This window comes from Durio zibethinus, chromosome 6, assembly GCF_047325235.1.
Source record: "Durio zibethinus cultivar Kanyao isolate XHJ-2024 chromosome 6, ASM4732523v1, whole genome shotgun sequence".
Classification (NCBI taxonomy): domain Eukaryota; kingdom Viridiplantae; phylum Streptophyta; class Magnoliopsida; order Malvales; family Malvaceae; genus Durio; species Durio zibethinus.
The window spans coordinates 7,036,281-7,064,019 of NC_143167.1; the positions used below are offsets into that span (position 1 = coordinate 7,036,281).

Here is a 27,739-nt window from a genome sequence, read left to right on the forward strand (position 1 = left end):
TTTTTTTTTACCTAATCTTGTATGTCGATCTTTGTATTTATATTTTTACTAACTCTTTTCATTTATTATGCATTCATATCTATCATAAGGAATATTTGACATGAAATATTCTTAACAAAGAAAATCTCAGTTACATCTATGGAAAACCTAGGCAAATCCCCTGCTGGCCTAATAGGAGAGTCTGAAGAGTTGAAGCTTGTAAACAAAAGGCTTAAAATGGAAGTCCAAACACTGAAGTAAGAAAAGGATGGATGGAGGAGTTTATGCATTGACCTCAACAGAACACGATCATCTATTCACCAAAAAGTGGCCCAACTTTTGCAGAAAATAGATAATTGCAAGCGAAACTGCAAGAAAAGGACGCAATGCTCTTTGAAACACAAAAGCATATCCAAATGCTAATAGAGTAGTGATAGGAATCAAAGGGCAAATGAAGGCCATGACTAAAAAATGTGAGCAAGTGAATGAAGCATATGTGCAAAAACATAACCAGTTAAAATCCTTGCTTGACCGAATCATTGTGGCTGTTTACAAAGCCAAAGACATGGTAGACATGATTGAAAAGTGGAAAGCAATGGTGCCACCAGTAGGAGTTATCGTAATGATTTTGAGACCGTCAGACATAAAAGAGTTTTAAAATCGAAATAAATAGAGAGTCGCCACCAATATTTGTTAGGGTGTGATTGGCCACCCAAAAGTTTATCTTTTTAATAAAAGTATAAAAGCAAGTTTAAAGTTTATCAAAAAGATAAATTTTGATATACGAAAAATCAAGTTGGGTTCAGGAGTCGGTTACGTGCGGGAAAGGATTAGCACCCTTACAACGCCCATAAATTGGTACTATTTAATTATGCGCTATTCGGTGTTGGATAAAAATGGTTTCAATTTGAAATTTAACACTAATTCCCTTCATTTGAAAAAATACATTTTTGTTAAAGCTCTTTATTTAAGAATATTAAAAAAATCTTAAAGTTAAAGAATTATTTTAAAATTCTCCAACATCTAGGTAGAATTTAAAATAACTCTTTTCACTCAAGATTTAACACGATAATCCTTAAAATGAAATAACAATCTTTATAAAAAATAATTGTTAGTGACTCTCCAACATCTAAGCAGAGTACAAAGAATTATTTGTTTCGAAATGTTATTTTTATTTTATTTTGTAGTATCACAACTTTTTTTTAAAAGCATTATTCTTTTTTTTATTGTAAAATATTTTATCATCAAACAGTAAATTAAAGAGAGAATAATGCCGACAATTATCGATGATAACATGCTAATGTATGTATGCTAATGAATGTCATGTAAAATAAATGTAATTTAAAAGTTGGATTCTTAAGTATAATGAGACTACCCCGACTTTTTAACATCTAGACAAAACTTAGGTGTGACTGTTTATATTTAATATCCCCATTTACTATTATACTTTTTATTTATTAATCTTATTATTAATGTGAATTAAGAAATCATGTGAAAAGACTTAACGAAGTAAAATTTTTTAAATACCCCATAATCTAGGCGACATTCGGGAACAAATTGCTTCAAATGAAATTTTCACACGTGTCCTTAGGATTTTTAGGAGTTTCGAATTTTAGAAGGTTTTGGATTTAAGTTTTAAGGATTTTAGGGTTTGGTTTTAAGGTATAGAAGGTTTAGGGTTTTAATTTTAGAGTTTTAAGATTTTAGGGTTTCGGTTTTAAAAATTGAGGTTTGGGGTTTTAATTTAAGGGTTTGAATTTTAGAGGTTTGGATTTAAGAGTTTAAAGGTTTGGGATTTCAGATTTTGGGGGGTTTTGGATTTTAGGGGTTTTGGATTTTATAGGGTTTGAATTTAAGGGATTTTAGATTTTTAGGAGTTTCGGATTTTATGATTTTGGATTTTTGGGGTTTTAGAAACTTAGGGTTTTGAAAATTAAAAATTAGTGTTTAAGGTTTCATTTTTTAAAAAATATGAACATTTCTAAAAATCTCCAACATCTAGGTAGATTTTCGGAGCAAGTTCGATTTTAATAATTTTTAAAAATTAATTTAAGAAACATAAATTTTTTTTATATTTTAAAAAGTTTTTTTTTTTAAAAATCATTTTTTATGAAAACTTATTATCAAAATTATTAACTTGTTTAGTATTTTTATAATAATAATTCTTCAATATCTAGGTAAAATTATTTTTAAGAAAATATTTTTATTTTTTTATTCCCTTCAACATCTAGGCACGAAAAATAATAATAATAATTTTATTATTATTATTACTTTTTAAGCATTTTTAATATATATTTTTAATTATTATCTATTATTTTTATTTTTAATTTTATTAAAATAATTAAAACACTTATCCTAACAAATTTAAAACTTATCATGCATAAATATATAAAAAAAACTTAAAATAATAAAAATAATAATATATAAAAAAATTAGAAAATTCAAAAAAAAAAATTTTTTACCTGAACCGAACCGGTTAACGGTCCGATCAACGACAATTCGGTTGGATCGAAAAGGGGTTGGTTTGACACGGGGTTCAGGTGAATCGGTTGAGGAACGGTTCGGACCGGTTTAGAGAGCAGTTCGATCCGGCTCAATTGGACCGGTCAGTAGCTGTGGAAAAAAACGGGTCAACGGGTTAGATTGCGAGAATCTTGGGTCGGATCCGGGTCAACACGCGGATCCTCTTTGGCCTAAATGACGTCATTTTGGGTGATAACTTTCTATATAAAAAAAAAATTTGTTCAACTCATTTTCTTCCGTTTCAGAGAAAAAAAGAGAGAGAGAGCTCTGTGGAAGAGCTCCGAGCTCTCGCCGTTCAGTCGTCGGAGCGTCGCGCCGACCGTCGCTTGGTTCACCATCGACGGTGGTCGCCGGTGACCAAAAACTTCAAAACTGACCAGGAGGTTTTGTTCAACCTCTTGAGCTCAGATCTGGTGCTCCTTTCACCGAAAATGACCTTGATTCACGTAGATCGAGTAAAAGTTTTCGGTATTCTTTTCTTTCTCTTTTTTTTTTCAAAAACTAATTGATACCCTTTTTTCTTAGTGTAGATGACTCGACGTTGGGTTCCTCCCTGCAGGGAGGATTGTGTTTTATTTTTTTTTGTATTTTCGTAGATTTGTTTAGGTATTTGGAGAGGTGTTTGTACTTTTTTTCGTGTCTGAGAGTTTTTGATAGGGGTGGAATGTGCGTATTTCTGGTGTTGTCAAGTGAGGGGTGTCTGAGAGTTTTAGAGAAGGGAGATCAAATATTTTATAAGGTTAAAAATGATGGTTGCGTCTACTGATAGAGTGAAGGGACTGGACGAGGGGGTGGTATGATGGCTGGGGTAGTGGTAGGGCTAGGTGGCCAGTGGTGCCGTGCATGGCACCTGTTGGCACTAACCTTTTCCAGTTTGTTTCTTCTTCTGTTTGAATTTTTTGTTTGTCTTCTTCTTTTTTTTTAATTTTTTAATTAATTAATTTTTAATTATAATTAAACAAATATTATTATTATTATTATTATTATTTAAAAAAATATATTATTATTAAAAAATGTAGACCCGAACAAAATCTGATGTCTACAGGAGTACACGATCAAAAGTTGATAGATTTCCTTGATGAAGTTCAAAGCCAGTATCAACAGATCATAGGTTTATTTTCCCAATAGTTTTGGACTTTTTATGGATGTAATAAAAGTGACTTTAATGAAGATTTTCTTTTATAATAAGTATTATGTCATAAATTTTCTCTATTATACTCACACATTTTGTTTTAGTGCTCATTCTCATGTATAATTTGAGAGTTCCATGGACATCATTTTAAAGTTACACATTGTAGGAATCAAGGTTCAAGGATAACTCAATACCAATACTATACTCGGGCTAGAGTCAAAAAGATGGAGCAAGACAATACAGACCAGTTTGAAAGGTTAGAAAAGGCCCAGAAAGTAATTGAAGGGAAGCTAAGCAAGATCTTTGAAGCTTTAGAAAAGATAAACGGAGGGAAAGCAATAGAAGAAGACATCTCACATGAAGATATTGAACCATTGTATCCTTTAAGTTTTGCTCCGTATCAAGCCTAAACTATTCCAAGCTTTCAGTAGTAGCATACCACTTTCTCAAATTATAATCAAGGGAATGTTTGGAGTTATACCAATCCTATTTTCATTGAAAAGATAGATGAATCATCCAAATTCCCAAAATGAATGAGACAAAAAAAAAGTGAAGTTACAGATAGCTGTGTCCTTAGAAGATTTCAAGATCAATCAAGCTATGAGCAAGATTGAGGAAAGATTATGAGCTGTAAAAGGCATTGATTTCTATAGATCTATGGATGCTATAAACCTTTATCTGGCTTTAAATATTGTAATTTCTATAAAATTTAAGTTACCAAACTTTAAAAAGTATGATGGTACTAAGTGCCTCATTACACATATCACAATGTACTGTCGTAAAATGGTAGCATATGCCAGCAATAAAAAACTGCTAATGCATGTGTTTCTAGATAATTTAACTAGATCTATCGTAAGGTGATATGTTCAATTGGACAGAACCTATATTAAATCGTGAAAAGATTTGACTTGATCCTTCATCAATCAATACCACCACATTATAGATATGGCTCTCGATCGCTTTTCATTACAGAGAATAGAGAAAAAAAACATATGAGTTTTTCAAGGAATATGCCTAAAAGTGACGAAATATGGTTGCTCAGGTCCAGCAACCCTTAACTAAAAAAAAATAATGATTTTGTTTGTAAGCACTCTAAAGTCGTTTTATTATCAAAATATGATAAAAAGCGCAACAAAAACCTTTGCTAATATGGTAATCTCATAAGAAATTATTGAAAATGCCATCAATAATGGCAAGCTTGATGAGAGAAAGACCAACGATGCCAAGAAAGGTAAAATGCCTAACAAAGAAGAAGATGAAGCCCAAGCGATAAGTTTTGAAAGGCAGCAATCTAGAAGTTATACTCCATATCCATCATATGTTTATCCTACTTACTGCTTAGCAACCAACAATGTTGCACAAGTTCTTTACTAGCTTTATTTCTTAACCATGAACAATATCATTGTAAGTCCTCATCAACCTGCATATGGGCCTAATCTTGTTATTACACCAGTTCTAAGGCCTAATAATTAAGTGAGTGGTTTAAAAAATTCAAGGGCAATTAAAAAAGAGCTCATATTGATCTTATCCCCATAACCTATACTGAGCTATTTCTAGAATTGATAGAAAATGACCTAATATTTTCAGTCTTTTTGGAATCATTGAAGTCACCTTATCCTAAATGGTATAATGTTAATGCCACATGTGACTACCATAATGAGAATGTGGGTTACTTTATAAAAACTTGCCTAGCTTTCAAGCATAAGGTGCAAAGTTTGATTCGAGCAGGCTTGATGAACTTTAATGAATCAGGGGAGTTAATTATCCACAAAGACCTAATGATCTAAGGGCATGACTTTGGGAAGGCTGATTGAAATTTATTATCATTTTAAGATTCCTTGAGAATATAGATTTTTTTTATGAACTTGGATTTCATCTTATTTTTTATCATTTTAATAAAAGTGACAAATATGATGCATTTTTATAACATTATTCTTTTGTATGAATAACCATTATTTACTTTTATATTCTCATTTTTTTTAATTTCAAATAATGAATGATCAGACAGTCATGATAATAAGTCAAGATTCGATTTTGAAAATGTCATTCCTGATGATCTATTTAGTAAATTGAGTATATTAATTCATTGAAACTGCTAAATAAAAAAAAGACAAATTTGGTAAAGAGTTTCAAAAGTGATACAACACATGATCTTTGTATCTGTTCATTCATGAATCTGCTCTTAGTCAATAAATATTCTTCATTGAGAGTATTCATGTTCGAAATGAGAAATGATCATCTTTCTTCTATCCATAAAAAAAAAATTTTAAAAGTAAAATCATCTTTTGCTACCATATTTGAGCTTGTTGAAAATTTTTTTTAAGGAACCTTAACCAAGGATCACCCCCACACTAGGGAGCACAGTCTGAAAAGTTAATTTATCTTTAGAGATTTCAGGGGCAAAACCCTGAGGTGTTTAAATTTTTCTTAAAAAATTATGAAAAAAAAGAGAAAAAAATAAAAAAAAAATAAAAAAAATGAAAAATAAAAGAAAAAATTGATGAGACAAAATGTCAATGTGCTTCACATGAAAAAATGATCCTTAGTTTGATTATCCCACAAGTACAATTTGGGTTGGTTTTATCCATTTCTTTGGCAACCTTTACCTTAGCCTACATTACGTCCCTTGAAAGTTTATTTTAATTGAATGTGAATACTCGATTTAGAGAATCATAAATTGAATTAAGGCGGGTTTACCATTGGATTGTTTGAAGCTTTGATTGAAGTGTCATTGATGGATCAAATGATGAATGGAAAAAGGTTTGCAAAAAAAAAAAGAGAAGAAATTGCAAAAATTAAAAAAAAAAAAAGAGTGAAAAAATAAGAAAAAGAGAAAAAATAAAGACTTAGACTAAAAACCCAAAAAGACAGTTTAAGTAGAGATGAAGACTTAAAAAGAATTCATGTGAAGGTCCCAAGAATGAAAATGATAATTGACTCAAAGATTGAAGATATGTGTTTTCAAAATATGATCTTGAGTTTGAGTTCAAAATTATCTAAACGATCATTATTTTGAATGTTAATATCCTATTTGAATAAATCATAGCATCTTGCCTTTGTTCACCTATGAGTTGACTTTGACCCTACCTTTTATTCTTTTAATAATAAAGTCTCATTTTCTTAGCCTTCACCAAATAAGCATTTCCTGAATGAACTAAGAAAATGTATCTTGTCTGTCACTAATTTGAATGATGGCAAATAAATGAACGACTTTTTTCATAAATAGTTTTTCATTCTTTTGAAAGAAACCTAATATAAGATAAATGAAAGAAGAATGAGAAAATGATTTACATAGGGGCAAACAAGGTGACCCAGTAATGAATCTAGTAATAGATTATGTGACACGATCTGTAAGTTGTGACCAAATGAGAAGAATAACATAAATCAGCTGACAAAATTTACTCTGAGACTATTAATACTAAGAAGCTAAGAAAGACTGGTGGAGTCTTGAGAACCTTGTCACCATAATTGAAATTTTATGATATTAGCATTATATACATTATGTTCATTTTGCATCATAGATGGGACATGCATTTGTATTGTTGCAATATCATCATCACTTATTTTTTATCTCGGCTTAGTCTAAATTATTTTTTATCTCGGCTTAGTCTAACATTATTTCGATCATTCATCTTTAGTCTCGACTTGATCTTAATCACTTTTAGACTCACGGCATCATCCCAATCATCCAATCTTAGTTTAGTTTATATTATTTTCCTGACTCGTAGTTCAATTTTGATCACTCATTTTGATCTAAACTCGATCCAGATTATTTTTTTCTAACCTTTGTGAAACTTGAAATCTTGCAAATATTTATTTCCTATAAATCTGAAAGTGCTTGTGAACTTGGAATCTTTGTGAACCTAAAACTTTTGTAAAACTTGAAATCTTACGAATCTTTCTTTCTTGTAAATCTGAAAGTCTTTGTAAACCTGAAATCTTTACGAATTTAGAACCTTTGCGAACTTGGAATCTTAAAAATTTTTCTTTCCTACGAATTTGAAAGTCCTTACGAACCTGAAATCTTTGTGAACCTAGAACCTTTACAAAACTTTGAATCTTGAGAATCTTTCTTTCTTGTGAATCTGAAAATCCTTACAAACCCAAGATCTTTGCGAATCTAGAACCTTTGTGAAACTTGGAGTCTTGTGAATCTTTCATGCTTATGAATATGAAAACCTTTACAAATCTTAAATCTTTGTAATTTTGCTATACTTGGCATATTGGGATCTTTCAACTTCTGTTATGGAACCTCACAAATTTTTTAGTATTTAAATTGTGAATCTTTAGATTTAGAGTGAAAATTTAAACTTTATTTTTTCGACCTGTGATTCAGTCTTAATCATTCATCTACGATCTTGACTCGGTCTTGGTCGTTTTCAAACTCGCACCATCATCCTAGTCATCCGATCTCGGCTTGGTCCAGATCATTCTCCTGACTCACAGCATCATCTAGATCATTCATCTACAACCTCAACTTGGTCTTGGTCACTTTCAGACTCATGAAATCGTCTCAGTCATCCGATCTCACTTCAGTCTCGATCATTTTCACTCACTGATTTGACTCAAAAAGAGAGTAGGTGTCTAGGTCTTTGTATCATCCTTATTTAACAAAGATGTGTAAAAAAGGGCAGCTGTAGCACCCATCTGTGTCCGAGATCAATTTTCATTATTACTATTATTATTCTTTATTATTATTATTATTATTATTATTATTATTATTATTATTATTATTATTATTATTATTATTATTATTTGTATTTGTATTTGTATTTTTTTCTTTTTCCATTTTCCTTTCTTCATGATCGGTGATCCAGGAAACTGAAAATTGGAATTGAATTCACATAGTCAAAGGTTTTAACTCATTTTCGATTTTAATTCATTTTTAGTTTTAATCCAGACAAATCAACAATGAATTAGCCAAAAATCATGCTTGAACAGAACCAACCCAGGCTTGAATTTTAGGACTAGATTTTGCCTTATCCTTAAATTGATTAAGGACTGCCTATGAATTGAAGGAGAAAATTCCAGGGAAGACAAGGTGGATTTTTTAGGGAAACAATTGAGTTTTAGGAAAGAGTGGATTTTGGAGACACAGTGAAAATTGGGGAAAATCTTGATTTTTGCAGTTTTAGGAAATAGTTTCTAAGAGAATAAAAGTTTCTGAGATTTTGATTTTTGATTTTGGGTTCATTTGAAAGATTCTGGATTTAGATTTAAATTTCTGGGATTAGGTTTAGGCTTCTGGGAGGTTTCCAAAAGAATTTGGGCCGAATTTGAAGAATTTGGGAATTTTCTGATATTTTTATAAAAAAACTAAGTTTTGGATTAATGTTTGAAGTTTTTGGTTGAATTTTTTGGTGAAGTTGAATTTTTTGGTGGGATTTCGATGGGATTTTCCAAAAATCGGTGGGTTTTTCAGTTTTTGGTTAAATTTTTTGGTGACGTTTCTAAAAATCGATGGATTTTCTAGTTTTCGATTGAAGTTTTTAGTGGGCGTTTTTAGGTTTCTAAAGAGAAGTCAGGGAGAACTGAGGCTAGAAAGAAGAAAGCAGAGGGTTTCTGAGAAAAAAATGTTAGAATTTGGCTTATATAGTGACCCAAAACAATAGCATTTTGGAAGGCTTTCGAATTCACAGGTACTTGCTTACTCATGCGTTAACCCACGCTATGACCCAACCTGAATAATTGGTTTCCTTTTTTCATTTTCATTTTACTTTCCAATTTTAATTTTTTTATTATTTTAAGTTTTTATTATTTTTATTATTTGGTTTTATTTATCTGCATTTAATAATTTAATATTAAAAAAAAAGCAAAAAAAAAAATCTTTTCTTTTTAAAAAACAAAAGAAGCCAAAAATTAAAAAAAAATCTTTTTCAAATAAATAAAAAAAGGAGAAAGGATAAAAGCCCAAAAAAAGGAAGAAATCTTTTCAAACAAGTGGAAAATTTCATAAATCGATTTTCAAAAAAATTAGAAATAAAAAATAATATTTATCCTTTAAACTATTAGAAGATTATTTTTCAAATTAAGTCCTACCAAATTATTGGGAGACTTAATAAAAATCACAAAAATTTTTACAAATTTTTTTATAATAAAATCTCACCAAATTATTAGAAGATCTGCTTCAAAGTAAATTCTACCAAACTATTGAGAGACTTTACTAATTTTTTAAAATAAAATACTTTAATAAATCCGACGATAAAGCTTTTTTAAAGTGGGACACTAGTTTTTATGAATATTCTTTAGGTGAGGGAATTATCTTAAATTGCTACCAAACTATTGGGATAAATTTAAGACTATTTTTTAATACTAAATAATTTGGTAAACTACAAATATGATCAAAACTTGGATAATTTGAAATCAAACTGATACTATCTTTTGGATTGGTGCTGTAAAGGTGTTATAACTTTTTCTACATGTAACTATACTCTTGAATCTAAAATTTGGTTTCATAAATCATATTTGATCAGGTGACTAATAACACATAAACAAAAAACAAAATATTTGTGGTGACTCTTTTAATCTGTATTTAAAGATAAATTTATAAATTTATACATTATGACAATTAATATAAATTGTGACACGATAATTTTAATACTTTACACAAATTTAATATCAAATAAAAGCAACACAAAACGTAAGTTTTCAATCTATTAAAAATACTAGTGTTAGAGGTAACCGCAAGTGAAAAAAAAAAGAAAAAGAAAGGAATATTCCCATTTAGGATTGGAAATTTTCAGATATAAAGTTTTATAATGTTTTCCATCAGGAAAGGAATATTCCTATTATCAATGCGCACTTTTTTTTTTAATTCCTTTATTTTCTTAACTTGAAAAAAAAATTATGCTTTTAAATTTTTTTGATTATAACTTTTAGAAATCTATTAGCACACATACCATCTGGCCATTCTATGCCCAAATTAAACAAATAAAAGTTAAATTTATCATTGTATTAAATGTTAGCATTGAATTTTATATACTTTGATTTCATTGAATTTTGTTATTATACATTTGATTTTGATATTTTTTGAAACAAATTTAATAAAAAAAAATGGAAGTTATGAAAAAAATTTGATGGGCATTGTGTCTCGAATTAGAGGATTGAAAAACCTTAGCTACTTGGCTTGATCTCATAACGAATCTTTCGACTCGAGTTGAAACTCTTCGCTCTTCCCATGAGAACTCAATGCCCAGACCCAGTTCTTAAGACGAAAATCAAGCCTAAAATTCTTAGAGCAAAAGGACAAAAAATTAAAGAAAAAAAATTGCTGGGTCCACGGATAAAGATTCACCGACCAAAAAATTGGTGATGGATTCAATGTGTGTTACTACGTAAATATTAAATCAGGCGGCTTTTGTTAAATAGAATGTATATTTAAAATATGAGACGGATTTAGGAAAAAAATTTTACATGAAATTCATAAAGGTTTTTATAAAAATGAAATTAAATAAAAATTAAAATTGAAAATTATAAATTATAAATTATAAATCATAAATTAAAAAGTTTTATTGCATAATCAGATATGTCAATTCTGAAAAAAAAATTAATACATTTTTAAATAAATATTTTTAGTAAAATTTTCTACAAACTATTTACCTTTGAATGAACTGTTATCAAAATTTAATTATAAATTACATTTTTAATAATTTTTTTACCATATTATATTAATTTATCAATTTAAATTTTTTATTTAATCATTTTTAATAAAAAAATTTTACAAACTTTACTTAAAAACTTTCATTTAAAATCTCCCCTTTAAGGTCTATACATGTTTTTCATAAAAGAAAGTAGAGGTGGCAAAGTTGATTCGAACTTGAAAATCCATCTGAACCGATTTATAACTAAATTCAAATTGATAACAAAAAATTAAAGATCAAAACCCAAAAGAATGTAATTTGAAAAAATCTAAACCCAAAATAATTTGACTTCGAAAGAATTCTGAATCGATACAATCTAAATCTGTAATAATCCAAATTCGAGATTAATTTGATATAAAATTTGTAAAAAATTAAATTATAAACCAAAAAAACCAAAAGTATAATTATATGATTTTTTAAATAAATAAAAATAAATATTTTTCTTAACTAAAAATTTTAAATTTTAAAAATGTTTATAATTATTACATAATTATATCAATAATACTCAACAAAATTAATGTTAAATTTTTAATTTCAATTATAAAATAAATTTAACTTGAAATGAACTAAATATTAATATCTAATAATTTTTAATACTCTCATCTCGTTATATTTACAATAATTATCAATATAAAACAAAAAATACTATCATTAATTTAAAATTTAATTTCATTATAAAATATTCATTTATGATATATTGTTGAGTCATTATACTTATTCTATATAATTAAATCTTAATTTTAATATATTGATAATTCAAATATAAAAAAATATATCATAATTTTAATATTTGATTTAATTTGATATTTTGAGAAAAACATTAATACCATTATTAACCAAAAAAATTAACTTTAAATTATACTTTTTAATGTTTCAAACGTATTATATTAAAACATTAATTTTACTTCAAAATAAAAATAAATTATCTTATAAATTAAAATATATTATTTTAAAATTAAAATATAAAGATGAAAAAAGTTAAATAATTAAATTAAACAATATAATATCCAAAAAATATAATAAAATAAAAAATGTTCTTCAATTTCTAAATTAAATAACCAAAGTTTTCAAATTCTTAAGAATAATGCATCATCATTAAGATTAAGTCACCCAAACATCCAAAATTTGACCTTGCAAATTATAATTAAAGCAAAACAATTATTGTTAATAAAAAGTTCTCAATTTTTTGTTAACAAAAATATTTATTATAAAGTAAAATATCAACATACATTATAATAAGAAATTCTTCGTCCTCTTACACAAGACAACTAATTCAACATTGTTACAATCTTCCACAACACAACTATTTTTTTTAATAATGTCTATTATTCAATTGTGTGAAATTTGAATATTTTAGTTTTTACTTGAATTTTTACAATGGACTAAAAAATAATTGATAATATTTAAAGACAAAATTAATAAATAATATAATTTATATAAAATATATTATTAAATTTTAACATTAATATTTTTGTATTATTTTAATTTAATTATATAAAAAATGAAATTAATCCTTAATTAGAAATTATAAAAATATGTTTATAATTTATAAATTTTAAAAAAAATTTTGATTTTGTCTAAACAGTAAGTCTCTTCAACTTAAATTGAATCAATTCTAAGATAATCCGAATCCAAAATAGCTTGTATTCGAAATGATCCGAACTCGAAATTATTCAAATATAAAATTATCCAAATCTGAAAAAACCCGAAAAATATTCGAATCTAAAATAAAACCTAATTTGAAATATCCAAATCCAAAAACAATTCAATCTAAACCCGTTCAAACCGACTCATTCGCCACCAGTTAAAAAAAAAGCCTATACATGTTTAATTGCCTCTCTCACAATCAAATTCAAATAAGCAAAGGAGGAATCATTTTGATTCATAATTATGTAGAAAATACAAGTGGGGTTTGACTTTATTTAGATTACATTTTATAAGCATAATCTATATAATTTGTATCAAAGTAGCAAATACATAATCTATAACTATAGATTAAAATTATCCCATAAAAAATAGTGCGATAACATGTGAAAAGGCACGTGGCAAGTCATTTGCTTGCCATTTGTCATCTTTTTTGTTTTTAATTTTTTTAAAAAAGCTTTTTTTTCAAATTTTTTTTTAAAAGTTTTAATATATTAACATGTAATAAGCTTTTTGCTCGTCATGTGACATTTTAAGTTCCTTTTAAATTTCCAAAAAAATATCTTTATTTGCTTAATTATAAATATAATTATCTATAGTCTAACTATAGATTAAAACTATCCTTAAGGAATAGTGTGGTGACATGCGGCAAACTTTTAACTTGCCACGCGTAATTTCTTTTTTAAAAATTCTTTTAAAAAAAAACTTCTTTTCAAAAAAAATTCTAAAAGTTTAGTATGCTAACATATGATGAGCTTTTTACTGGTATTTTAATTTTTTTCAAAAGTAATATTTTTATTTGTTTCATTATAATTATAATAGAAATAAAAAAAAAAAAGGTGAGTAAAGAGAGGAAGAAGTGTTGTTGGCAATTACAAACTAATTTTTTTGCAAAAACGAAAAATCAAACCAAACACCAAGATAATAAAATAAATCCTTAAAATATATTCAACTTATCAATGAAAAAATCAACCTAAAAAATCCCAAGACTAATTGATATATTATTAAATCTCAATCACCTATTAATTAAGACATAAAAAATACAACTAGAACAATAATTAATTGAAAAAATAGCATACACAAAAATCAACAAAAATAACCAAAAATTCTTAAAATTTTACTAGCTCTAGAATTAAATTTTTTTTTTAAAAAAATAATGTATCCTAAATGTTGCGCCTGAAGCAATAATCACAACAATACAGAGGCAATAGACAACAATCAATAATAAAAAATGTAAAAAAAATAAAGCACACCAAGATTTACATGAAAAACCCTCCAGTGTAGAGGAAAAAAACTACGAACCACCAGAAAAATCTTCACTATCAAATAATAGGTATACAAAGTTCTTCTCTAGCTAAAACTAGAGTTAATCAACAACTAGAGAAATAATTGAAAAAATCTCACCAAATAAGTGAATCAACAAATATACCTTGGATTTGTTCCTAGAGAGCTTCAAACCCGATCTTCACCGTTCAAAATGTAGAACTCTAAATCATAAACCTCATGACAAGGTTTCAACTCAATTGGACTACGGATCGACTTCTGTTCAACCAACTCTTCCTTCTCTTTTTTCTCTCTACTTTTTTTGGCTTTTTTTCTTTCTCTACTTGGTTTTCGACACACACTTAAAGTAACCCCACTTTTTTTTTATTAAGTAGCTAGAGCTCTGTGTAAAATGAAAGATCAAGGCTCATGGCCTTTACTTGGTCCAAAACCACTTACATGAGGCTGGATCTCATTTTTCTAACAATCTCTCCCTCCAGCCCCATTAAGAGGAGATTCATCACCATAGCAGTTTTATTTGAAACTTACCTTGGCCAGGGAACTCATTTCGACTAAGTTACTGCAAAGCTCAAGCTTTTTCCTGAAAAATATCTTAGTCAACATATCTGCTACATTCTTATCAATATGAATTTTCTTCAATAGCATATGCTATTTTTCAATCACTGAACGTAACCAATGATATCTAACATCAATGTGCTTTGTTCTAGCATGGTACATGGTATTCTTACTCAAATCTAAAACACTCTGGCTATCACAAAATACAACATACTCTTTTTGATTCAACTCCAATTCAAGAAGAAAACGTTTCATCCAAAGCATTTCTTTACATGCTTCGATTGCTGCAATATACTTAGCCTCTGTAGTTGACAAAGCAACACACTTCTGTAACTTAGATTGTCAAGATACAACTTTTTCTGCAAAAGTGAACAAATACCCTGAAGTAGATTTTTTACCATCAAGATCATCTGTCATGTCAGCATCAGTAAACCCTTCTAGAATGGGTTGTAAAACTTCATAAGTCAAGCACATTTTTGAAGTATCCTTCAAATATCTAAAATTTATTTCACTACTTCTCAGTGAACCTTTTCCAGATAGAAAGAAATCTGCTTATTACACCAACTGCATGAATAATGTCAGGCATTGTACAAATCATAAGATACATTAAAAAATCGACTACAGAAGAATAAAGAATACTAGACATAGCTAGTTGCTCTTTCTTAGACACTGGACAAGATTTCTTACTTAGATGAAAATGATTGGTAAGTGAATTACTAACTGATTTAACATGTTCATGTTGAATCTACTAAGCACTCGTTCAACATACTTTTCCTATGACAATCACAGTTTTTCAGCTCTCTTATCCCAGATAATATCCATACCAAGAATCTGCTTTACTGGACCTAAATCTTTCATATCAAAAGACTTAGATAATTGTTCTTTCAACCTACAAATCATACTAGCATCTTGTCCTATAATCAACATATCATCAACATATAATAATAGGATAATGAAGTTACCATTAGGGAATTGTTTAACATACACATAAGAATCTACTGCTGTTCTTTTATAGCTATGACTCATCATAAAAGAATCAAACTTTTTGTACCACTGTTACGGAGTTTGTTTCAAGCCATACAAGTTTTTCTTCAATTTGCAAACTAAGTGCTCTTTCTCTTTCATTTCAAAACCCTCAGGCTGATTCATATAAATATCTTCATGCAAATCATCATGCAAAAATACAGTTTTAACATCAAGTTGCTCAAGCTCAAGATTCAAACTAGCTGCCAATCCCAATACCACTCGAATAGAACTCATCTTTACAATTGAAGCAAAAATCTCATCAAAATCGATGCCTGGTTTCTGAGAAAAATCTTTTACTACCAATCGAGCTTTATACCTCACTAGTTTGTCATCACCATTTTTCAACTTGAACACCCATTTATTCTTTAATGGCCTCTTTTCTGTTGGAAGTTTAATAAGATCATAAGTACCATTCTTTCGTAATAACTTCATCTCTTCTTTCATTGCTTTTAACCAGTGCTCTTTATCCGGAGTAACTTGCACATCTTGAAAGCTTTCTGGCTCTCCTTCGCTGGTAACTAAAATAAAATCTGAACTTGGATACCTGGTAGATGGCTTGTGCTCTCTAGTAGATCTCTTGGGCTGAGACTCTACATCACTTGATACTGAAAGTAGCTCTTCCTGCTCAACACTCTCAGGTAGAGAAGATTGCTTCTCCTGTTCAAAACTAATTACATCGGGCTCATCACCTACTGTGGTTGGCTCATTTATATCTTCAAGTTTTATTTTTTGCTTATTTTCACCATCTGTGACTCTTTCTTGTGAAATCTTTGTCGGTGTTGAAACATCACACTCAACAGTAACTCGTGTAGTTTTCTCATTTTTTCCAAGGTCTGTTATGGTTTTTTTTTCATGAAAGACCACATCTCTGCTTCTGACTGTCTTTTTTTTTTACTGGATCTCATACCCTGTAACCAAATTTTTCATCACTATATCCTACAAACACACATTGTGTGGCTTTACTGTCAAGCTTTGATCTCTGCTCTTTTGGCACATGCATGAATGCTTTACACCTAAAAATTTCAAATGAGAGTATGAAGTATTTTTCGCTGTCTACACTCTTTCTGGAATGTCAAAGTCCAAAGAAACTGATGGTGACCTGTTAAGTAAATAACAAGCTGTGTTGACTGTTTCACCCCAAAATGGCTTTGATAATTTTACCATCCTCAATATATATCTGACTTTTTTCACAATGGTGCGATTCATTCTTTCAGCTATACCATTATGTTGCGGTGTTCCAGGTTCTGTTATGTCATGCCTGATTCCATGCTTTGAGCAATATTCTTCAAAGCCTTTAAATGTGTATTCCCCACCATTATCAGTTCGAATACACTTCAAGGGTAACCCTATCATCCTTTCAACCATAGCATAAAATTTTTGAAAATATTGTAATACCTGAGTTTTGTATTTTAACATATACACCCAAGTCTTACGTGAAGCGTCATCAATAAAAGTAACAAAATATCTGTTACCACCTAATGACTCAACCTCAATGGGATCACATACGTCAGAATAAATTAATTCCAATCTATTTTCTTTTCTTTGAGAACTTTTACGAAAAGAAACTCTATGATGCTTACCAAACAAATAATAATCACATGAATCAAGAGATATACTTTTGGTCAAGGGAATAAGAGACTGCCTTACCAAAACTTGTAACCTCTTTTCACTCATTTGTGCCAGCCTCTTGTGCCACAAGTTTGCTGAAGCATTATTTTCAACGGTATTTACCCAATTACCGTTCAATTGCATCTATGTCTTATACATTGTGCAGCATAATTTTTTCCTTGCAACTACCATAGATCCTTTGAGAAGCTTCCACTGTCCATTATTTTGTCGACTTTCATATCCCTTTTTATCAAGGACATTAATAGCAAGCAAGTTCATTCTCATATCTGAAATGTGTCTGACATCCCTCAAAGTCAATATGCAGCATGTACTAGTTTAACAATAATATCACCAATCTCAACAATCTATGACACACTATTGTTTCCCATCTTTGTACAACCAAAGTCTCCTACTTTGTAAGTTATAAACAACTCTCTTTTAGGAACACAATGATATGCCGCTTCTATGTCAACTATCCACTCAATGTCGAGATCACTAACATGATTATAATCACCATGTGTACAAATCAAAGTAACTAAATCACTATCTGAATTTACTGTTGCAACTTACCATCATCTGAACTCTTACCTTTCTCATCTTTTTGCTCTTGCTTCAAGATTTTATAGTTTCATTTTATATGACCCACCTTACCATAATAAAAATACTTCACTTTACCTTTAGACTTGGATCTATGTTTAGACTTACCATGATCTTTTGAGTCCTGACCTCTGTCGATGTTTCTACCCCTATTCTTTGTGACCAGAGCTTGATTCTCACGGTCTACATCTTTTCGCCTTGCTTCTTCACTAAGCATACTATTTTTTACCATCTCTAATGTCACCTTATAATCAGGAGCTGAATTAAGAACAGTCACAACTAGAGTATTTCAGCTGTCTGACAATGAACCCAAAAGAAATAACGCCTTCATTTCATCATCCATCTTAAGCTTTATAGTAGTCATCCGATTAAATATATCTTAAAAATCACTCAAGTGCTCTGTAACAGATCGTCCATCGCTGTACTGTAAAGTTACAAGCTTTTTAACAAGCATAACTTTATTCATACCTGTTTTTCTCTCATACAATGCTGTCAATTTTTTTCAAACAATATGAGCATCTGACTTCTACGTTACATGATGGAACACGTTGATATCAACTCATTTTTTTATTGTAGCCAGCGTCTTTCTACCTACCTTCTTCCAGCTTTCATCTTTCATATCTGCTAGTTTAGCCAAATCACCCAATACTGGCTCATACAAATCTTTGCAGTATAGACGATCCTCCATCATAGGCTTTCAAATTGAATAATTCGATGCTGTCAATTTTATCATGAAACCTATATCACCCTCCATGATCAAGCAAAATTTACTTCTATCTGGGTTGCTTCTGTATTGATGTCTCAAAATAACCTTGGCTCTGATACTACTTATCACGGGTCGAGACTTAAGCTCTCAACCTGTGCAACTCAGAGACTCGGGCATTTACCCTTCCAGTGTCTCAGATCAGTCTGACCAGCACGGTTCACACCCTTACGAGGTATTGTCCGCTCTGGCCCCTCTGACCTCACGGTTTTGTCTTATAAAAGGTGCCTCACAAGGAAGAGGTGGTGTAAACCCTTTTATACCCCAATGACCCTCCTATTATGTGCGATGTGAGATTCAGGACTCCTCTTTAGGTCCGTGACATTCTCTCTCACCCAACCTCGTGACGCCATTATCACGGAGGCTAGCCACCCTGCCTACCTCCCTCAAGGCGCTTGACATGGATCAAACAGTTTAGGGCTGGCTCTGATACCATTTGTTACTCCTAAAGCAATAATCACAACAATACAGAAGCAATAGACAACAATCAATAATAAAAAACGTAGAAAAAATAAAGCACACTAAGATTTACGTGAAAAATCCCCAAGTGTAGAGGAAAAAAATCACAAATCACCAGAAAAATCTTCACTCTCAAATAATAGGTATACAAAGTTCTTCTCTAGCTAAAACTAGAACTAATCAACAACTAGAGAAACAATTAAAGAAATCTCACAAAATAAGTGACTCAACAAATACACCCTGGATTTGTTTCTAGAGAGCTTCAAACCCGATCTTCACCGTTTAGAATGTAGAACTCTGAATCATAAACTTTATGACAAGGTTTCAACTCAATTGGACCACGGATTGACTCTGTTCAACTAACTCTCCCTTCTCCTTTTTCTTTCTACTTTTTCTAGCTTTTCTTCTTTCTCTACTTGATTTTCGACACACATTTAAAGTAACCCCACCTCTTTTTTATTAAGTAGCTAGGGCTCTGTGTAAAATGAAAAATCAATGCTCATGACTTTTACTTGATCTAAAATCACTTACATGAGGCTGAACCCCATTTTTCTAACACTAAAAACAAATTTTAAAATTAAAAACTAAAGACCATTAGATTTGAGGTTTTTCTAAAAATGTCAAAAAAAAAATTAACTACAACCAATCAAGACAAACACCGTATAAAAAACTTTAGATATGAGATTTTTAAATTCTTTTTTTCTTTAAATCTTAAAAATCTAAGAATTGAAAAAGATAAAATTTCTAAAATTATTTTTATAATAATTAAAATAATCCCTCAGCAAAATAGGTGTAACATTCTAACATATATCATACTTGTCCACGACGAAAGATGCTTTTTAGGCTCGATCAATTGGCCCATGAATATATGTTATTTTTAAATAAGTGTTTTATATTTAATTTTAATATACAATATTAGTATAAAAATATTATATTCATATTCTAATGATAAATTAAAATTAAAATGACCTAATTGAATTTTAATGGTCGAAACGGACCTAGATTTTGGACAAGCATATTGAGTTATCAAGTATGTTTGTTACAATTCATGAACACCTCTAATATTTTATTTTTTAAAATGAAAAAAGTGAATTAAAAGAAAAAGTTATTTGATATATATGAGTAGTTTTTTTAAAAATGTAAAAGACATTAATACCTTTTAAATCTATATTATGGTAACTTTTATTTTCAGGGTTTTTTTTCCTTTTTTTTTTGTTTAGAAAGGGCATAGCTTTTACAAGGGGGAAAATGAGAAGAGATCCTAACTCGAAACTAAGAACTTTATGATCTCATAAAGCCCCCTTAACCATTAAACCAAAAGGGAAAGGACCATATTATCATAACTTTAATTTAACTTTTAATTAAACTTACAAATTGAGTTGAGGTCCGTTTAACTCATGACACTTAGTTAATCATTTTTTTTTATATAAAAGATACTTTTTTTTGAATAAAAAAGTATAAAAATAAAAAAATTATAAGTATTAAAATTTGAATTTCAAACTTGTTAGATGTCACATTTCAAAAATAATTGTATAAATAAATTTAGATAAGTTTTCGGTTCAATAAACCACTTTAATATTAGTATAGATATAATTAAAAAGAGTATGATAAACTGCAACAAATTTGGGTTTTAATTGCACTTATTGTTTTTATGTAAAGAAAGCTTAAAACGAACAACTATTTCGGTTGCATTTCTTCGCATTTAACAACAACACAATTTATCTTAAAAAAGTAAACAACAATATGCAACTTCTATGATTGCATTTGATTCATAGTGCTGCCACAAATTTGTTTAGTTCAATCAAATCTACAAAAAGAAGTGCTGTGAAAACTATACAAAAATGTTGCTAAAAATATTTTTAACAATATATATATATATATATATATATATGTGAGACTTAAATATTTTACAACTTACAATATTATTAAGACAAGGTTTCATCGGAAAATTTAACAAGCTATAGGTTTTTTAGTATCAATTATTCCATTTCGCACTTTTAATTTAAGAAGAAAAAAAAAAAAACTACATCTTCCGGTAATAAGAACTATAATATTTATGCAATTATATAACGGGTTTTGTGAGTGCCTTTAGGCACTCTTTAAATTTTAATATATTATTTATAATAATAATTTTGTATTAAATGTAATAATTGATAATATTGTTGATGATTTTTTGAACTTATTATTTTATATGGTAGCTTTAAAAAATGCTGTTAAGGCATTCCGTAGAAATTTTTTTCTATGATTAGTCTTTAATTAGCTGGTAATTAAACTGCCATTTCAAATTGCAGTTTCAGGTCTATTTCACACTTAAAAAATTTTGTTGCAGACAGTATGAACATTGGCAAATGGGAAGGTTCGTTGGCCACGTTAAAAAGTGAGATGATTTCAATTCACATGCAAATAGGCTAAAATCCATAATTCAAACAGAGAAAAAAAGCTTTTTCTACAGCAAAGAGCATCTATCCATATATGAATAGTTAGTACATTTGGTTGGATTCTGCATGTGAATAAAAAACAAACCATTTTTGAAAATTTGAATCCTCTTGCTATAGCTCGTAGGAAACATTGTTATATAAAGTTTGAAAGCAATTTTTCCCCATTCGAAAATTTAAAATTCAAAGCCTACTTTTGCTAGCAAAGGAAGCTTCTCTCTCGCCCCCCCATTTGTCTCTTAAAAAGACCAAGAGTAATATTTTTGTCGAGTTTGTTTACAATATAATTTCCCTTTAATTTTATAGCTGCTATGCAAGTGATAATAAACCTAAGAAATACCACAATTTATGGAGGGTTGATTTGGGAGCTAATTTTCTAAAAGCTTGATTTATTATGATAAATTGATAGTTCAACTACATCGTCATCCATGAGATATAAATGAAAAATCACACCTAGCAACAAGCAAGCAACATTCTCAACTCTACAGTCTCTCTAGTTCCCTATGCTACCTTTGCTTCCTTCCTCTTAAAACACATGCTAACGAGAGCATTTAAATGCAACTCAAAATGCTAAACGCTCTCTGATTTTATTTTTTGTGATAGATTTAATGCTTTTTTTAATTCAACTTTTAGCAAGCTCCACTCTCATCAAATCATAAATTACATCAACAATATTCAAGTATATAAACAAAACAACAAAAGCTTGCCAACATTCTTAAATTAACCCAAAATTTAATTCATTGTGAACAAAAATTTAGAAAAAAAGCAGATATAGATGAACTGCTTAGGCTTTTAAGACATGATGAATAAATTATGGATAATTTATGAATGATTTCTAAATTATATTGAAATCTTTAATATGGTACTTAAAATTCAAAATTTTCTATTATGATATATAAACTATTAATTTGTTAATGAGATATTTGAAATGTTGTTTATTTATCATTTGTTATCATTTAAAATTAATTACATTAAAAACAAGAATTATATTAATTAACATATTTATAATTCAAATTTTTATTATTATATTAAATATTTTACGATATTAATCAGACAAATTAAGTATCATCGATGTAAACACGAACAGGAAATCATTTATTGTGGAGACAAAGGAATTTATTAACCGACCCTACTCGTTGATTAGCTGAGTGTAATTAAATCTGTTCAATCATTTGAGATAGACACACATGAACAAGGTTGTAACTTGTAAAATCGAGTAAGTAGCAGTGTTTCACAGCCAAAAGGTGAGCCAAAGTAAACGAGTCAAGTAACATCTAATCTAACCTCTAACCATTAAATGAATGTTGTATACATGATTTAGTAGCTGTTTAGATCCTATTGCATTTTTTGTGCAGTACGATTAAATTTATTATATCTTTAATTAAATTTAAATATTAATTTTAATGAAATTAAATTAATATAAATTTTTTATTAAAATTTTTTAATCATAATTATAATATTTTTTTCAATCGTAATTACAATAAATTTTATTATTTTTTTTAATATAATTAAAATTAATCTTATTATTCATCCAAATGAAATCTTAATAAGTTAAAATTTGATGTTAGAAAATTTTTGAAATGATGGGATAATTTACATATTATGGAAAGACAAATTGTGAAATAAGAGAGAAATCTAACTATTAAGTGAAATGAATTAATATATTCGCCTTTTTAATTTTAAAGTGATTTGAACAAAAAGTAAAGTTTTCTTTATTTATATCTTTAAGATATTGAAATTATTTTTTGATGATGATAAAGTATTTCATAATAATACATGTAACACAAAGATTTTTTTCAATTATCTTGTTTATTTAAAAAAATTATATCTAAATTAAATAGATTATATATTTTTTTAAATTACGATATTCATTTATTAGATTATATAAATTTCAAAATAAATATTTTTAAATTATTTTATTCAATAAAAAATTACATCTAAATTTATATAAATCCCAAAAAGAAACACGGATATTTATCCTCGTACACTATGTACCACAACAACTACTCCAACTAGTTTAATGGATGAACTGGATTACCGAGTCAACTCGTACAAGATTCTCTCAATTATTTTTTTGGCAGCCAAAGCCCAAAGCTTGGCTTAGGCAGCAAGTGAGGTAGCGAATATCAAGAGAGTAAATTGTGAGTGAGAGAGTGTGCTGCTCTATGTCTCTTATCTTTGTATCTATCTTCTTTCCCACTGACAATGTCTTTTCTTTTGTGGGTCCCTTCCCCATTGGCCATTGGCCATTGCCCACTCACCTCTCACGGGCCGCACCCCCCTCTCGATCTTTTTACCTTTATCTTTTTTTTTCTTGATAGGAAAATCTTCATGGTTCTTGCTACAATTATAGCACAATCATTTTTACCTTATCAAACTGGCTGGCAGTAAAGGCAACTCACTTTTCTTTCACCCTCTCTCTCTCTCTCTCTCTCTCTCTCTCTCTCTCTCTCTCTCTCAACCACTCCCTTTTCAAATCAATTTGATTCAATCTTTTTCAACTTCTCTCTTTTCTACATTACTAAACATTCTTTTCTAGATAATTCTCTTCTCTTTCTTTAAATAATAATGCAAGCCTAGCTTCAGGTTTTCCCCATGCCTCATTATTCAACCTTTGGTTTTTAGTAGTTCCCACTTTTTTTTTCTCCCCATCTAATCCCTTTTCTTGCTCTTACACATAGCATTTTAATACAAGTACAACAAATATATAGAAATATATAGAAGTATTAGTAGCTTTTGTATATAAAGGTGGTCCAGCTGAGTCTATGGCTGACTGACTTCGAGAGAGAAGCCGTGTAAGATAAGGAGAGAGAAAGAGATGGGAAAGAAAATATTCTCTCCAGCTACCTTTCTTTTTGGTGCTTTCTTCTGGGTTTTAAGCCAAAACTGAACAAGCTCTTCAGCCAAACCCCAAAAAAATTTGTTTCCCTGAGTTAGAACAAGTTCAAAATCAATCGTATTTTTGTTTCAAAATTAAAAAAAAAAAAGGAAGAGAGAGAGAGATTTGTTGGGTTGCGTTTTCTTTGTTGCAAAAACTTATGTTTGTAGTATCATCATCATCAGTTTTGAAGTAATAGTTTGCCCAACGCTGATTCAGTTTGGGGAGTTGGTTTATAATGTTTAGCTACTTTAGGATAGAACAGTAGTTGAATTCGTCAAAGTAGCAGAAATGATGTCTCAGGACGGGCTTTCTATTCCCTCAACTATCCCAGGGTTAGCTCAAGAACCAAACCCTAACCCTACCGCTAATCCAGTTAAGAAGAAAAGAAATTTGCCAGGGACACCAGGCAAGTCTATATATTATTAATTTTCTCCGTTAACTTATATCTTCTTTAATTGTTGTTTTTATGGCTTTTTTTAAATTCAATTAAGCAGATCCAGATGCAGAAGTGATAGCTTTGTCCCCAAAATCTCTCATGGCAACCAACAGATTCCTCTGCGAAATCTGCAACAAGGGTTTTCAAAGGGACCAGAACTTACAACTCCATAGGAGAGGTCACAATCTGCCTTGGAAGCTCAAGCAAAGAACAAACAAAGAAGTTAGAAAAAAGGTTTACATCTGCCCTGAAAGGACCTGCGTCCACCATGACCCATCGAGAGCACTAGGAGATCTCACAGGAATAAAGAAACATTTTAGCCGGAAACATGGTGAAAAGAAATGGAAGTGTGAGAAATGTTCAAAGAAGTATGCAGTCCAGTCGGATTGGAAAGCTCATAGCAAGATTTGTGGCACTAGAGAGTATAGATGTGACTGTGGAACTCTCTTTTCCAGGTAATGCAAATTCAATATATATAGTTTATGCATCTCTGTTGGTTTGAATTAATTACTATATCTATTTCTACTTCATATTATTAATTTGTTGAAGAACTAAATGCTAACAATATTGAGGCCATTCGTGATAGATTTAACATTTAAATTTAATGAGGTCTGACCCAAAAGGTCTATATATCAGCTCTCAATTAACAAGTTGAAATGGGTTTGTATTTCTTTCTTTTTTCTTTTTATCATACAGAAAGGATAGCTTCATCACTCATAGAGCTTTCTGCGATGCTTTAGCTGAAGAAAGTGACAGATTCACTTCGGTTTCAACGACTATGAATCCAGCAACCTTTAGACATGATTTGATAAATGGGGCCAATAACAATGCTCAACCCACAGGGATGCACCAGTTTTCATCAGGCTTTAAGCCAGAGTTTGCTGGTTCAGAGCTCGTCGACAATCTGAATTCAAATGGGCAAAAGCCAAGGCTACAATTATGGCTCGACCCAGCTAATTCTCCACTTAACCCAGTTGGTGTTCCAAGTGATGCTAACGCTTCCTTAGCACCAAAATCTGCATGCTTGACTGACCTAGGAATAGCACCAATGAACATGTTTGGATCACTATTACAGACACAATGGCTAAGCAAGTACCCAGAAGCATCATTTCCAGTTGCCAACCTCAATATGTCAGCATTGCCACGAGGGCCAAAAGAAGAAGAAGAGAACAAGGAAGATTTGTCTGAATCCATAACATCTTTGTATTCGAACAATACCCGGAATAATCTCCAACAAAGCCACACTCACATGTCAGCCACTGCACTCCTGCAAAAAGCAGCCCAAATGGGACCAACAAGAAGCAGCCCAGCTTTCAATAACAGCGGCTTTGGGTTAATGTGCTCATCCGCCACAACTATATCGAGTTCCAATGCTTATTATCAGAACAAGAATGAAGTTTACAAGAACATAAACGAACTGGTGAGTTCATTGTCTTCAACTCAAGCAGCTGCCATTATGAAAGATGGGTCTACATTAGATGATTTAAACTCGAGCTCATTTGTCAGTAATACCACCAAGAATAATGCGGACAATCTGATGATGCAAGGTAATGGAAAACAAGGTGGCCAAACTGTCCTATCAAAGTTGAACAGCAATTCAAATGAAGTCGAAGCAAGCTTAACCAGGGATTTTCTTGGTGTGGGAGTCGAATCGAGCAAACCATTCTTGCAACAAGAGCTTGCCAAGTTTGCATCAATGGGTTCAGTTCATCCATGGAGTTGATTACACTTTAGCGTGGTGGAGAGCAAGTTCAAAGTGCATAATTAAGCTGCATGCTAGCCTTTGAGGGCAATTACATTATTAAATTAAGTAGGCTCGCATGTTTAAGAAAATTAGGAGCTGTAGCTAGCAAAAATGGAGATTAGTGGTGAGTTAGTACTCGGAAGAATTGAAGCGGCAGCGAGTGAACTCTGGGAAGGGGAGTTTTGTGAATGAGAAAGGGGGAGGGGGGGGGGGCCACTGGAATGCGTTGTGTAAGAGACTGAAGAGAAACAGAAATGGCAGTGTTTGGGCCCTCCATGCACGTAGAATCTTCACCTTTTTATTACTAGTACAGTAGTGGTAGTATTTTTCATTTTTGTTTTTATTTTGTTTGAAAGCTAATTAATTAAAGCTATTGTTAGGGTTACACATGGTTGTGACCTCTTGTTGTACTGACTTTTTCCTCTACTGTGACGGCTGTGACCATTTTACAAGCTTTATGTATGTTCACGCTCCATTTCCTGTTTGGGCAAATTGCAAGCTCAAAAGGCACTTTCTGTTTTCGTATTTGATACCGTGATAGATTGGATTCAACATTTTACTTATAAATAACACGCACCGTTGGTAAAAAAAAATTTTCACACGTTCTTTAAAATAGTCTTTTCATTTGGAACACGATGGCTTTAAGCTATATAATAATATGATTGAAAGTAATTCTTTCGATAAATTTTATAATGTCTTTTTTAAGATTTGAATACAAAATTTGAACATAAAATCTCAAAATTCAAATTGTTGATATGTTTCTTTTCAATTATAGACTTTGTTTTGAATTTAATATTGATTTTATTTTAAAAATTGATAGTTAAATTTTACAACATAGTTAATGGATGAAATTTTTATATCAACAAATAATTAAAAATTTGACATGCATTATTTATATAAATAGAACGATTAAATTAAATAAATATAAACTATATAAAAATTATAAAATAATGTAAAATTAAATTAATTTTATACCTATATGATCTTGCGTTCTTTATATATATATATATATATATATATATATATATATATA

The 27,739-nt window shown here is 29.9% G+C and overlaps 1 protein-coding gene across 1 annotated transcript; it reads left to right on the forward strand.

Moving 5' to 3' along the window:
• Positions 1 to 24,416: 24,416 nt before the first annotated feature.
• On the forward strand, positions 24,417 to 27,198 carry LOC111285275 (zinc finger protein GAI-ASSOCIATED FACTOR 1-like). The gene is made up of 3 exons (XM_022874624.2): positions 24,417 to 24,932; positions 25,021 to 25,417; positions 25,659 to 27,198. Exons 1-3 carry the CDS (start codon positions 24,815 to 24,817, stop codon positions 26,683 to 26,685), a joined length of 1,542 nt encoding a protein of 513 aa, XP_022730359.2. The 5' UTR covers positions 24,417 to 24,814; the 3' UTR covers positions 26,686 to 27,198.
• Positions 27,199 to 27,739: the final 541 nt, after the last annotated feature.